The 14,462-nt window shown below is 41.7% G+C and overlaps 1 protein-coding gene across 2 annotated transcripts in view; it reads left to right on the forward strand.

Annotated features, from left to right (window-relative positions):
- The window catches only part of kcnh1a (potassium voltage-gated channel, subfamily H (eag-related), member 1a), a 242,971-nt gene that overhangs the window by 14,294 nt on the left and 214,215 nt on the right, over positions 1 to 14,462 (forward strand). For both annotated transcript variants that reach the window (XM_080200569.1, XM_080200568.1), the window contains exon 2: positions 7,307 to 7,430. In XM_080200569.1, the coding sequence (XP_080056695.1) occupies positions 7,307 to 7,430 (124 nt within the window). The remainder of the gene's footprint in view (positions 1 to 7,306; positions 7,431 to 14,462) is intronic.

The raw sequence follows: 14,462 nt of genomic DNA on the forward strand, positions 1-14,462 counted from the left end.
AGGAATTTGATTTAGCAGTACTCATTTAAAATGGATAAAGCACATACACTAATACATTGCAAGTGTCTTACTCAGGGCTTGATTGTTTTCTGTTTATCAGGATTGTCAATGAATGCCACTTTCAAAAGTGAGCCAGAATTCCTTCACTGTTACCATGATACAGTATCTATCAGTGCATAGTGGATTCCTTCCATCTCTAACCAAGCAACACAAAAAAAGTTCAACCTTAAGTAATAGTAAAACCAGTTCACTCCCATAAAATATAGATCTACTGCTTCATGGAAAGAAACAAAATCAGTTATTTAAAATGGTTTGAGAGTAACTTGTGCCGTAGTTTTGTGGAAACTTTGGTTTGTGTTGCCAGCACAAGAATTGTGGAAGTAAATTACTAATGTCTAACCACTGTGGCAAGATAATTTCTGCAGGTAAACTGCAATGACTAGCGTTCTCTTAATGATGTTTTGAAAACATTCATTCTTTTTTATTCTTTCTTGGGATGTGGGTGTCATTGACTGTGCCAGCCTTTTTATCACCCATCCTCAATTTCCCTCCAGAAAGTGGTGGTAAGCTGTCTTCTTGAACTGCCACTGTCCATGTGGTGTTGGTACACCCACAGTCTCGATAGGGAGGTAGCTCCAGGGTTTTGATCCAGCAGCAGTGAAGGAATGGTAATATCGTTCCAACTTAGGATGGTGTTTGGCTTAGAGGGGAACTTGCAGGTGGTGGTGTTCCTAACCATCTTCTGTTTTTGACATTCTAGATAAAATATTGTATGTTTAGAATGTGTTGTCAAAGGAGCCTTGGTGAGTTGCTGTAGTGCATCTTGCAGATGGTAGACACTGCTGCAACTATGTGCCAGTGCTGGAACAAGTGACTGTTAAAGGTGATACATGGGGCATTAATCAAAGAGGCTGCTTTGTCCTGGATAGTGTTAAGCTTCCTGAGTGTTGTTGGAGCTGTGCTCATCTAAGCAAGGGGAGAGTATTGCATCATACCTCTTGGATAGGCTTTGGAGAGCTGGATGGTGAGTTATTCTCTGCAGATTACTTAGCCATTGACCTATTCTTGTAGCCACAGTATTTATATCTAGTTCAGTTTCGGCTCAATAGTAACACTGAGGGTATTGAGAGTGGGGGATTCAACATGGTAATGCCAGTGAATGTCAAGGAGAGATGGTTGGATTTTCTTGTGTTAGAGATAGTCATTGCCCAACTTTGATGTGGCATGAATGTTATTTTATGGGATATTTATCTGAATACATGTTTAGAATACTATTATTTGAAATCTCTGATTTTGGATTCACTGATTGTCTTTGGATCAGGAGGCTCTGGCTTCAAGCCCTCTCTAGAACTTCAATATAGCATCAGGGCTTCAGTACTGCAAACAAATACCACATAGCTGGTGGTGGCATCTTTTAGCTGATATATTAAACCACAGTCTGATTGTCTGGCCAGCTGAGTGTACAAGATTTGAAGCAAAGTACAGAGTTTTCCTGTTGCCCTGATAAGTATTCCTTCCTCAACCAACATCATCAAAAACAGATTTATTGGTAATCTTACTCTGTGTAAATTGTTTCCCTGTACGATAGTAACTACACTTCAAAAGTAATACATCAAGCAGGAAGTGCTTTGAAACATCCTGAGAAAGTGCTAAGACATGTGAATGTAGATTCCTTTTGTACAAACGTTATATAATTCACATTTTCAATACATCTGCAATTTTTTTCTTCAATATTTTTTGTCTTTATTTTCTATTGATCATTGAGTCCAAAAATGGGTAAAACATGGAAAGTTGCATCACCTAGATCCATCGCCACCTTCTTGACAAACCTAGAGCAAAATCTTTTCCATGTAAGTCCTCGCTAGAATGGTGAGACCATTTATGGATCAAGATCCCAGCAAATTAAATTGCACGCTTTTCCATTGTAATTAGTTCCCTGACCAATCAGAGAGAATGAGTGAGATGGTACGCTGAAGCAAGCAATGAAGGATCTCTATTTAAGTAATCCCAGGCAGATTGCCAATGGCAGCAGTGGTTGAAACGTGCCACCCAGGTGAAGGAACAAGGAACTACAGTGTAGATGGAAAAGGTGGAAAGGCTGCTCCCTGGATCACAGACTCAGGAGGTGATGATTGATACAGTGAGGGTATTGAGAGAACATATGAACATAGGAATTAGGAGCGGGAGATACAGTGAGGGCATTGAGAGAATGTACAAACATAGGAATTAGGAACAGGAGTAGGCAGTTCAGCCCTTTGAGCCTGCTCTGCAATTTAACATGATTATGGCTAATCTTATCCCAGTCTCAACAACACTTTCGTCCCTGTTCTTCATAGTCCTTTATCCTGTTTTTCATCAGAAACACATCTATTTCTTTCTTGAATCTGTTAATTGATTCTGCCTCCACTGCATTCTGACGCAGTGAGTTCCACGGATTCACAAGCCCCTGAGAGAGAGAGTTTCTCCTTATCTCAGTTTTGAAGTTCTCTTTGATGATGACAGGAGGAGGTCAACCATCTCCACCAACAGGCATGATTGCAAATTGCGGAATCTGTTAGCAGGTCAAGTATGGTATCGAAGACCTGTGTCCAGTGCATGAAAACATTTAATGACTTCATCAGGTCTGTTAAAGCGGGTGTCCTGCAACTCACAGCTAGCAGCCATCACTCTGCCGCTTCCCTAGCATTCTCCTGAGTAGCACTCTTCTGACCGAAACAGTGTGTAGTTGCATACGTTCCTTTCTCCCTAACCTCCTCAAACCTCCACCAGTCATGCTTATCCTGAACCTATTATTCTTCTACTCCAAATCCTCTTAAATAGGAATTCCCTCCATCCTTTGTAACCAGTTCACTGCTCACTCGCAGAATTCTCTGGCTTTTCTTATTGTTGGGGAAGAGAGCCCATACCTCCAGGGAGATGCAGACCAACAGGATGGAGCTGCAGCCATGGCCACCCTGACCATTATGGAGGAGGAAACTCTAGAAATTGGCAGAGTGGCAGCAGTACAGGCTATTGGTGATGGAGAGAGAAGGATTGCCTGGAGACCTGAGGTTGGTTGTTTATTATGGAGATGGTAGTTGGGAATTCTCCTGGTGTCATGATTCCACCTGGTAGTGCCTGCTGGCGGAATTTTCATCTGATGGAGGTGGGAACAGCCTGGAGGTCGATCTACTGAAGTGGTGATGGAGGTGGGCCCATGTTGTGGTGGCCAGGTTAAAAGGTCTGCCATTGTTCATTGAGCTTAGTTATATTAATTATGAATCCCCCTTTCCACATCAACCTCTTTCCACCTTTTCACCTCAAACTACCCTGGACAGCTGTGTAAAGAAACTGCAGTTCAAAATCCCTTAGTGTCTTTGAAGACAGCCAAACAGATGGCTGAGCTATTGTTTAAAGAATGGTTGACACCTTGGACATCAGTTAGAGTTTTGAAACAGTCAGATAGACAGCAGCGATGGTTTTTAAAAATGAATGCAAGCTGTGGGAAGAGTTTAACCAATTAGCTATTGATCTCACATATGGTTATGTTTTCAATGCAGAATACTTTATTTAGTGGATGATCTATTCTAATGCATCTGAAAATTTTCTCCCTTTTCAATGGTGTTCATTAACTTGATCGTTTGTCAGAAGTAACAACCTGGCAACCAACTTATTTAATGATCACTTCTTCTCCAATCACAAACCTGTCATAACTCACTTTAGTAAATACAGATATAACTCAGTTTACTGTATTGCATTATTCATTTTTAGATAGTTCCCATCTCTAATCCATGGTACATATGAATATATGAAGCAGGAACAAAGGCAGGCCATTCAATCCCTCAAGCTTCCTCTCCCATTCAATAAGGTCATGGCTGATATGTCTGTATTTTGAATTCCACATTCTCATCTACCCCCGAAAAGCTTTGATTCCATTGCCTAGCAAGAATCTACCGACCTCTGCCTTAAAAACATTCAGTGACCGCAGCTGCCTTACTGGAAATTGCATAAGTTCAGAAATACTCACTTTCAGCATGGTACCAGCAATTTCTAAACAGCAGTGTGCTGTTTTCCAAACTTGTTCCTTTTCCGCACGGCTGAATATAGCTGGAGATGGAACTGGGGCGGGATTTCTGGATGCACACTTTGATTTTCACTTTTCTCTCACCCAACTTCATATGCTTTCGAATTGGGACCTTGTTCAGCCTCTGGTGACAGCATTAGATATCATGCTGCCACATTATTTAACTGTTACTCATGTTAAGTTGATGTTACCAATAAATGTAATATCATGATCTTCACCATGCTAAATAGGAACTCATTTTCAGCGGTCATGATGTGAAGCTTTCAATGCTGCAAGCCAGCTTCTAAAATGAAGGGCGTGTCTTCTATAAAAGAGAAGACTTCCTCCTGGACTTCTCTGGCAGGCTGGTCTGTGCCTGCAGGTGCCAGTGGCACACCAGGATGCTCCTATCCCTCCTCCTTCTCTTCTAAGGATGCCAAATACTCTCCACCTTCCTCTGATGTCACCTGTAATCATCTCTGTGGTACCATGTTGTACAGGGCACAGCAGACTACTATAATCTTGAAGAACCTTGCTGAGTGCATTAAAGGGTGCTCCAGGTTAGTCAAGATAGCAGAATCCAATTTTGAGAAAGCCAGTGAGTTTCTCTGCAGTTGATCTGATGGTGCCACAGCTCCTGTTGTCTTTCACCTTGCCTCTATTAGAACTTTGGTTACCTTGACAGCCAAGAGCAATGGGTGGTCATCTACTGCTCTTGGTTGAGGTCTTCTTGCAAGAGTCTGCATGTATCTATGAGTCCCTGCTGCAAAAGTCTAAAGTTTCTGAGGCACCGTTGTTGAGAGGGATTGAGGAAGCTTACTGTTAGTCAATAGACCTAGTGTTGAAGATATCAGCTCCTTGAAGTACAGCACTGTGTCCATTCCATCAATTCTGTGCAGTTGCACATGGCTGTGGAGAAGGCAGCTCCTGCTGCTGCTGCCCCTGTTGCTGTCATTACTATCCTTTCTTTAGACGTTTAAGCAATCACAAAATATGTAGACCCCATGATACAAGGAATCTCACAATCAATAATATTCTTCTCATTTGGAATCCATGATGTGGAGATACTGGGGTGGGCATAGTAAGGAATCTCTCAATACCAGGTTAAAGTTCAACAGGTTTATTTGAAATCACAAGCTTTCAGAGTGCCGCTCCTTCATCAGTTGAGTTCAGTGGAATCCAGCACTAGATTGAAGTTGCCCCAACAGACTGAAAGAACTTTCCCGGTCAGTGTAAGCCTTTCACTGAGGCTAACCACAGGCCTGTTTCACTCTTAAGGCCAGGATTTTCTGGCCCTGTCGGGGAGGGAAGGGGGTGGGTTCAGAAAATCTGGCGGTCTATTGACTTTCCTCAGGACTGGGCAATGCTGGCTGTGGGCTGGGCCCCAAAATCCCACCCTAAGTATAAGCATCGTTTCCAGAAGTAAGAGTCAATCAACCTGTCTGGCACTGAACATTATCCTCCTAACTGTGGAGTTTCATTCATTCAGGTTGTGAATTATTTTGGCATATTAAATGTTATTTTAATTGTAATGTTCCCTAAGTAAAATTTCTTTTTCTTTATCTTTCACATTCCTTTCCTCTGTATTTCTCTTTCCATATTTGATTTTATTTTAAATTCATCCTCTTCAATACACACTGCTTTTCAGTACTTCCACTGGTTACATTCCAATCCTTAAATTTCATTGGTTAAAAAGATGTCCTGTTTTCCTCATTATACTGTTATTAGCTCACACTTCGTGGAAAATTTTTTTTGTAGGTATATTTATTACTTATTAATGTCACAAATAGGCTTACATTAACACTGCAATAAAATTACTGTGAAAATCTCCTTGTTGCCACACTCCAGTGTGTGTTTGGATACACAAAGAGAGAATTTAGCGTGGCCAATGCACCTAACTAAATGTATTTCGGACTGAGGGAGGAAATTGGAACACCCAGAGGAAACCCATGCAGACATGGGGAGAACTATGCAGAATCCACACAGTTGCATTCAAGAGGCGGTTGTGCTATTCTTCAATAAATATAAATAATCTGAATGAGTTTTCAGTGTACAATATCAAAATATACGGGCAGTATAAAATATGAAGCCTGGGTAACTTTGAAAATAACTAAATGACTTCAGAAAAATACGGACAGGAGATTGAGCAGATAGGTAGTTGATGAATTTTAAGAAAATGGATTTTCAGAAAAGGAATAAGGAGAGGAAACAAATACAAAATGTATTTTTTAAATAAAAGGTAGAGGAGCAGAGAGACCTAGAGAGCAAGAGTAGAATCAGTATAAGCTGTCAAAACATTAAATCCTTGGATTCATACATAGCAATGTGCAAATACAAAAACAAAAGGTAAGGAGCCAGATTTTACCCTGGCAGGTCAGTTAGTAGCCAGGAATTCAACCCGGATCCCTGGCGCTGTGAGGCAGCAGTGCTAACCACTGTGTTAAGAATGAGTCTAAATGATGGCCACATCTGGAGGAAACCCACATAGACACAGGGAGCTCATGCAAACTCCACCCAGACAGTAACCCAAACCGGGAATCGAACCATGTCCTGGGCGCTGTGAGGCAGCAGTGCTAACTGCTGTACCACCATGCCGCCTGAACTGCATTTGCTTTCACCAATACATGCTGGCTGTCTTTACTAATCATTTCTAAGTAACAATCATTTCTTTGAGATGTTATAAGAAGCAACCCCGATTTGTATTTTAAAAGATGTGAGGCTTATAGTGCACAGTAAAGATTACCTGCCAAGCATGTACAGAAATTTTCATTTCGACAGTTTGGCTAGCTTGAAATGTCAGACCTAGAGCTAAAAGAAAAGGGGTTAATTCTAACTTTGGATGACTGCATGAAACAGATGATATTGATTCAGCTGTCCATTATACATTTCTTTTGATTTTCATTTCCATTGAGTTAATTGAAGTCAAAATTACCCCTTAGCATTCTAAACCTAATCCATTTGCTCAATCCTTCTAGTTACTGATTAAAGAATAATCTATTTTAAAGCAAATAGTACTAAACATGAACTTTTGATTGAAGTGCTTGACCGTTAAACACAAACAAATATATAGATTGTTGTGTCATTTTCACAGAAACTCAGAGACTAGAGATCATGTCGCTTGTAACCATAATAATCTGAATGACTGTTGTTTGTTTCTGTGACCACGAAGAGCCAAATGAAAAATCCATTCTGAAGCAAAATATTGGAGAAACACAATGGCTTGTCAAAATGAGATGTTTTAAAATCCATTTTCTTTTTCTACAGACACAAATTTTGTGCTTGGGAATGCTCAGATAGTGGACTGGCCTATTGTATACAGCAACGATGGATTCTGCAAACTGTCCGGATATCATCGAGCAGAAGTTATGCAAAAGAGCAGCACTTGCAGGTATTAAAAGATGCAACAGCTTTTTGTTTTCACCTTGATAAGAAAATGTGTTCTAGGACATCATATCATTCTGCACGTTTGTAAAGGTTACAATCTGATGAACTCAAACACATTTTGCATCAGTATTCAGTGGCAATTCATGGGTAACCAGTGGCTTGTTTGAATATTAGCAAGACATTTTCCACTTGTCAGATTTTAAGAAGTTTATTTATTAGTCACAAGTAAGGCTTACACTAACACTGCAATGAAGTTACTGTGAAATTCCCCTAGTCGCCACACTCTGGCACCTGTTCGGGTCAATGCACCTAACCAGCATGTCTTTCAGACTGTGGGAGGAAACTGGAGCACTCAGAGGAAACCCATGCAGACACAGAGAAAGCATGCAAACTCCACACAGACAGCGACCCAAGCTGGGAATCGAACCTGGGTCCCTGGCACTGTGAGGCAGCAGTGCTAACCACTGTATCACCCACAATGCCCTAATAGCAATTACCAGTGACTTTTAAAGTTCGAAATGATCACCTCACAAGTTATGTTTAAAATAATTTTGTGTGTGATTGGGTAAGTGAATTTTAAAATAATTTTATCTTGTTGTATTTAGCAATGAATGATTCATGTTACATTTTCAGGTAAACTGCATAAAAGATATCCAAGTCTAATTAATTTAAACATTGTGTTAACTGCATGGCTTTCAAAAGCTTTAAATGATTCAAGCATAGCAATTTGATTATTATGACATAATTACATTTATAGTTAACTCATTTCTTTGTGCTGAACACTGAGTTCAGTCATCACCTGAAGTTATTTTTGAAAATTTATGAATACATTTGTTATTTCTGTTAAGTATCTTTTTATGATTTTATAAAAAGCATTTTAAATAGTGAGTGCTGTAACATCTGTAGTAGAATGGATGTATATATGCTTCAAAGGTGCAAGCACATATTTTTCATTGAAGGAATGCTTGAATGAGAGGTGCGCTGATGCTGCCGCAGTTCCCAGCTCAACTAAATATACACAATGTGAATGAGCGCCTGATATCAGAACGAGCACTCGCTGGGGTTTGCCAAGGAGGCAGAAAATTGTAAATGGCTGCAGGATTTAAAGGTCAGAGGTCTCACAAGCTGATGTATTTTGTCCAGACCAGTCACACCAAAGGACATGGCCAGCACTTTAAGGGGATAAATTCAAAATTAATCTGTGGAAACATTGACCAGAATTTTATGCTCTCCCCCACTTTAATGGGTTCTGCAGTGTGGTTGGGGGAGGGAGTAGCGTAAAATGACATGAAAGGGCTTCCCTCCAGTTTGAGGGCCATAGACTGGAAGGCCGTCCACGCCCCAATTAAAGCCTTTATATGGCCACTTAAGGGCATTTTGCTGCCTGGCCTCAATTTGCAGGCTGGTGGACAGCCAATGAATGGAGGTTGGGAGAAAAGAAAAGTTCTCACCCTTGATCTTCGGCATGAAGGCTGCGTTGGCAGTGGGGAGGGGTTATACGTCGAGAGTACCCTCACCTCGTGATGGATTGGAGACCTTCGGCCCTTTACACTTTCCTTGATCTACCCACCGTCCCCCAACAGCAAGATTGTCACCTTCACAATGCCAACCACCCCCCCAACCAGCATCCCCACCATCCCCACCATCCCTTCCCAGAACTTACCATCACTGTGATTCCTAGGACTTACTCTCAGACAAGGCATTGCTGTGCTTCTTCAGGCCACTGTAGTGCTGTGCCTGGTTGGGCTGGAGAGTTTTCAACCTAACTGATTGGCTGAGCGATCTCCAAGGTGAGACTTTGCCAACGCGAAACTTCCTTCCAGGTGTGGATGGAAATCTTGCCTGCTGCCAATCAACGTTCATTAGAGTCTGAAGAGGCAATGGGTCTGTCATAGTCACTGGGGATATGTTCCCAACTGACTGGATGATGGATGCTGAGTGCTCAGTATCCTGAAAATTCAGGCCTTGTTTCAATGAGCGAGTGAAATAGGTTCTTTAGAGAAGCTGGATAGTATTAATTTATTGACATACAGATCAGATACCTTTGTTTCAAAAATTAATATGGCTGATATATGAATAACTTGAGGCGCAATATATGTTAATCGTAGCATGCATGACTAAAACAGCTACAAATGATTTATATTAGATTTGGTCTGTAACATATGTTTGTTCCCTCTGCAGCATGTACCCCTGCAACATGTTTCATGGCAGCAGGGACAGCCCACCATTGGCCAGTGGTGGGATCTCCCAGTCCCACCACTGTCAACAGGGTATCCTGTTGTTTTCTTGCATCTCCACTGCTGGGGATCGCTTGGCAGATGTTTACCATCATCTGGCATAAATGGCTGGAAAATTCTGATCAGTGGTTATTCCAAAAGCGTAGCCAGTTGAAGACAACTACAAACTGTTAACAAGGTTTTGAAGCGATAGATCTAGAATGGTCTTCTACCACTTGAGCTTGTCTGGTTGTCCAAGTTTAGCACCAGGTTCTAATAGCTGTGCTCCAAGTCTCGACTTGCATGAAAATACACCCTTCTTCTATATCTGAGAACACACACTTTCTGAGCACCCTATCATCCTTACACTATCCCTTACAGCTGAAAATAAAAAGAATGTCTCCTCTACTTGCAGTGTTTTAAGAACATGCTTGACTAGACAACATTTCAATCTCTAGCTGTCTAATCAAGCCACATTTTTTATACAGAAAGCCTTATTCTAAAATAGAAGTCTGAAAAAAAGACTTAGCTTACATATCACTCATATTGAAAATGAAGAATTTTCCATCTGCTCACATGTTCGTCCTGAACTTATGGCTGCTGACCTATATTGTAAACTATATCCCGCCATGTCGATTCCCAAAGGTAGACATCTCCTTTATAATGTCAGAATTATGCTGTTTCACATACAGGTCAGTGTTTCAATGTAACAATTTTCAAACTACAAAACTAAACCAAGAAAATGATTTTACTTTGTCTCAGTCCCTATTTCAAATAGCCCCTGATAGATAGTTCTCCCATATAGCCTAACCTTAGGTTCTCATCTTTTAACCATCATATACCTTTCTCACTTCAGTGCAATTCTGAGGAAATGCTGCACTTTTGGGTGCTGTCATTTGGATGAAACCTTAATCTAAGGCCTCATCTGCTCTCTCTGGTGAACTATTCTGTAGAAGAGCAGGTGAATTACCCATGATGTACTGGCCAACATTAATCCCTCAATCAATATCAGAAAAACAGATTATCTGGTCATTATCACATTGCTGTTTGTGGGAGCTTGATGTGTGTAAATTTGCTGTTGTGTTTTCTACCTTACAACAGTGACGACGACTCAAAAACAATCTTCACTGGTTTGCAAAGTTCAGTGGCACTACAGACTTTCTCTTCTTATTCCAAGTTTCATTTGGCTAAATCTATACATTGTAATGTAGACAAAGAAAATCAAAACAAAGAAAGCTACAGTGTACCATTTTATTCAATTTTTTTGACTGGAAAGCCATCTAGTGGATAATACCATAAGCCACAGGAGCAGAAGTAGGCTATTCAGTCCATCGTGTCTGCTCTGCCTTTCAGTGAGACCATGAGTTATCTGATGTGATAATCAACTGCACTTTCCCATTTTATCCCCATACCCTTGATTTCCTTACTGATTAGAAATCTGTCTATCTCAGGCTTGAACATACTTCGTGACCCAGTCTCCACAACCCTCTGCTGTAAATAATTCCACAGATTCACTACCCTCTGAGAGAAGAATTTTTTCATCTGTTTTAAATGGACAACCCTGAGATTATACCCTCTGGTCCTATACGCATCCACAAGGGGAAACAACCTCTCAGCATGTATCCTGTCAAATACCCCCGAGAAGCCTAAATGTCTCAATAAGGTTTGTTAAGGCTCAGGTCAGAAACTTCACAATGTTCTGTGAAGTTAGCCGAGACCCTAGATTTTATGTTTGATTTTGGCATTGGTGAGCGTAAGGTGTTTCACCCCAGCTACAACTCAATTCAGCTGACCCACTAGGAATCTTTTATCAAACAAAGTTTATTTAAAAACACAGTTATAATATAACAAGAAGAATTAGCAAACTATGACCAATTACAAGACTTAAGCATGACAGAATACAATTCTTAACAGCTAGTTATCTCTGTCATTGAAACTTAAAAGCAATATCCCACAGACATACACCCTCCTTCAGAATTAGTTAGCACTAAAATGTATATGCTCATGTGATACTAGATTTGTACCTTTTTAACATTCTGGACAAAAATCCAAAACCAGGTTTCAGAGAAGAGTATATCTTTAAGGCAGCAAAACAGAAATAATCCTGGTCTCCAGCAGTTTCCAGTCTTCAGACCTCAGAGACAGGAAAGGATACCTCTTCTAAAACAGCAACACACAGACCAGTTAGCTTAACGTCTGTTGTAGGTAAAATGCTTGAATCCGTAATCAAGGAGAAAATAGCGAGGCACCTTGAGGAGAATTGTTTGATAGAGCAGACGCAGCACGGTTTCGTTAAGGGGAAGTCGTGTCTGACGAATTTATTGGAATCCTATGAGGATGTGTCTAGTGCGGTGGATAGAGGAGAACTGGTGGATGTGGTGTTTCTTGATTTTTAGAAGGCGTTTGGCAAGGTGCCACACAAGAGGTTGTCACAGAAGGTTAGGGGGCATGGAGTTGGGGGTAGGGTGTTAGCGTGGATAGGGGATTGGCTGTCAAATAGGAGGCAGAGAGTGGGGGTCAATGGGTGCTGTTCGGATTGGCGGTTGGTGACTAGTGGAGTGCCCCAGGGATCGGTGCTGGGGCCTCAGCTATTTACCATTTATATAGATGATCTGGAGGAGGGAACCGAGTGTAGGGTGTCGAAATTTGCTGATGACACCAAGATTGGTGGAACAGCAAATTGTGCGGAGGGTGTGGAAAGTCTGCAGAGGGATCTAGATAGGCTGGGCGAATGGGTCAGGAACTGGCAGATGGAATTTAATGTTGGCAAGTGTGAAGTTGTCCACTTTGGTAGGAATAATGGTAGGAAGGACTACTACTTACAGGGCGAAAAACTGCAGCATGCTGCGGTGCAGAGGGACCTCGGGGTCCTTGTGCATGAGTCGCAAAAACCCAGCCAGCAGGTGGTCAGGAAGGCTAATGGGATGCTGGCCTTCATAGCGAGGGGGACTGAATATAAAAGTGGGGAGGTCTTGCTGCAACTGTACAGGGCACTGTTGAGGCCGCAGCTGGAGTACTGTGTGCAGTTTTGGTCGCCTCACTTACGCAAGGATATTTTGGCCTTGGAGGGAGTGCAGAGGAGGTTTACTAGGCTGATACCGGAGTTGAGGGGGTTGAGCTATGAGGAGAGGCTGAATAAACTAGGCTTGTACTCGTTGGAGTTTAGAAGAATGAGGGGAGATCTCATTGAGACAAATAAGATGATGAATGGGATGGATAGGATAGAGGTGGAGAGGCTCTTCCCACTCAGGAAGGACAGTAGGACTAGAGGGCATAGCCTCAAGATAAGGGGGGGCAGTTTAGAACGGAGTTGAGGAGGAACTTCTTCACTTAAAGGGTGGTGAATCTCTGGAATTCTCTGCCCGTTGAAGTGGTTGAGGCTACCTCGCTAAATATATTTAAGATGCGGGTAGATAGGTTTTTGGTATGCAAGGGGATTAAGGGTTATGGGGAGAAGGCGGGAAAGTGGAACTGAGCCACGACAGATCAGCCATGATCTTATTGAATGGCGGGGCAGGCTCGTAGGGCTAGATGGCCTACTCCTGCTCCTATTTCTTATGTTCTTATGTTCTTACAGACAGCAGAATCTCCAACTCTAGAGAGGGGGAAAAAAGAGACATTGCTCTTTCTCTTTCTCAATTCGATGCAGTATCTGAAAGCAACTACACTGGAAGTCTTCGTGAAAACCTAGCTGCTTCCAGTCATGTGACCTGACCTATCTGTCATCTCAAACAAGCTCTACTCTGCAGTCCCAGGGGAGCACTGAGGTTAGAAAACACTACATTAGTTCAGATTAAAACAGGCATGAAGTCAATTATACAGCTTCAGTAACAATGAAGAATACCAGCCGCAGACAAAATTGTTCTGACAAAATGCCACGTAATACTCAAAATATCCTACAGAGAAACATGATTAAAATATATTTCTTAAAGACAGAGTGTTGTCACAGGTCACCCCTCATTCTTCTAAATTCTAATGGGTACAGCCCAACCTATACAGCCTCTCCTCAGAAGAAAATCCCTCTATATCTGGGATCAGTCTAGTGAATTTTCTCTGGACTGCCTCCAATGCCAAAATATCTTTCCCTAGATAAGAGATCAAAACTGTTTGCAGTACTCCAGGTTGATCATGGCTGATCTTCATCTTCAACTCCATTTTCCTTTGTAATTACCCTTATTTAAGTTTAGTGCAGTTGCTTCTGGCTCATGTTTCTCACTCTCAAACTAAATGCTAAATTCTGCCATGTTATGGTCACTGTTTCCTGAGGAGCTTTCTTGCTAAGTATTATTTTTTCCTTAGCTCTAAATTCCCACAACAGGATTTTTTACTCAAAGGAAGCCAACACTTAATTTTAGAAATCCATATTCTGTCTCTTTTTAAAGAATCCTTTGAAAGGTACCACTGGGGCGATCCTGAACCCATGCTCGCTGTCTGCGGGAAAGGCAGTGGGTCTCAAGATTTGGTGAAACCCCGGAACTTGTGAATCTCGCTGTCAAAGTAACCAGGTTCATGCCCAAATCGGGGGTGAATTTGATTTAAATATGTTTTAATAGGTTTAAATATAATTAACACGCCCACCCCCCTCACTGTATCTTCAAACGTGATGTCACGTTGGCACCATTTACAACAGGTTCACTCGGGTGTGAACTGGTGGGGATCCCCCAGGGTAGTGATGGTAATTATAGCCCCTGGGAAAAGGGTCATGGCCAGGCAGCGACCTGGCAATGCCCCCTGGTATTCCCTGCCAATTGGCAGTGTTAGCCTGTGCCAGGGGGCAGTGGCAGGATGGACCCCAGTGAGAGCCTCATACAAGGGGTTTC

The sequence above is a fragment of the Carcharhinus amblyrhynchos genome, chromosome 12 (genome assembly GCF_965287045.1).
Source record: "Carcharhinus amblyrhynchos chromosome 12, sCarAmb.v2.hapA, whole genome shotgun sequence".
In the NCBI taxonomy this organism is placed as follows: Eukaryota; Metazoa; Chordata; class Chondrichthyes; order Carcharhiniformes; family Carcharhinidae; genus Carcharhinus; species Carcharhinus amblyrhynchos.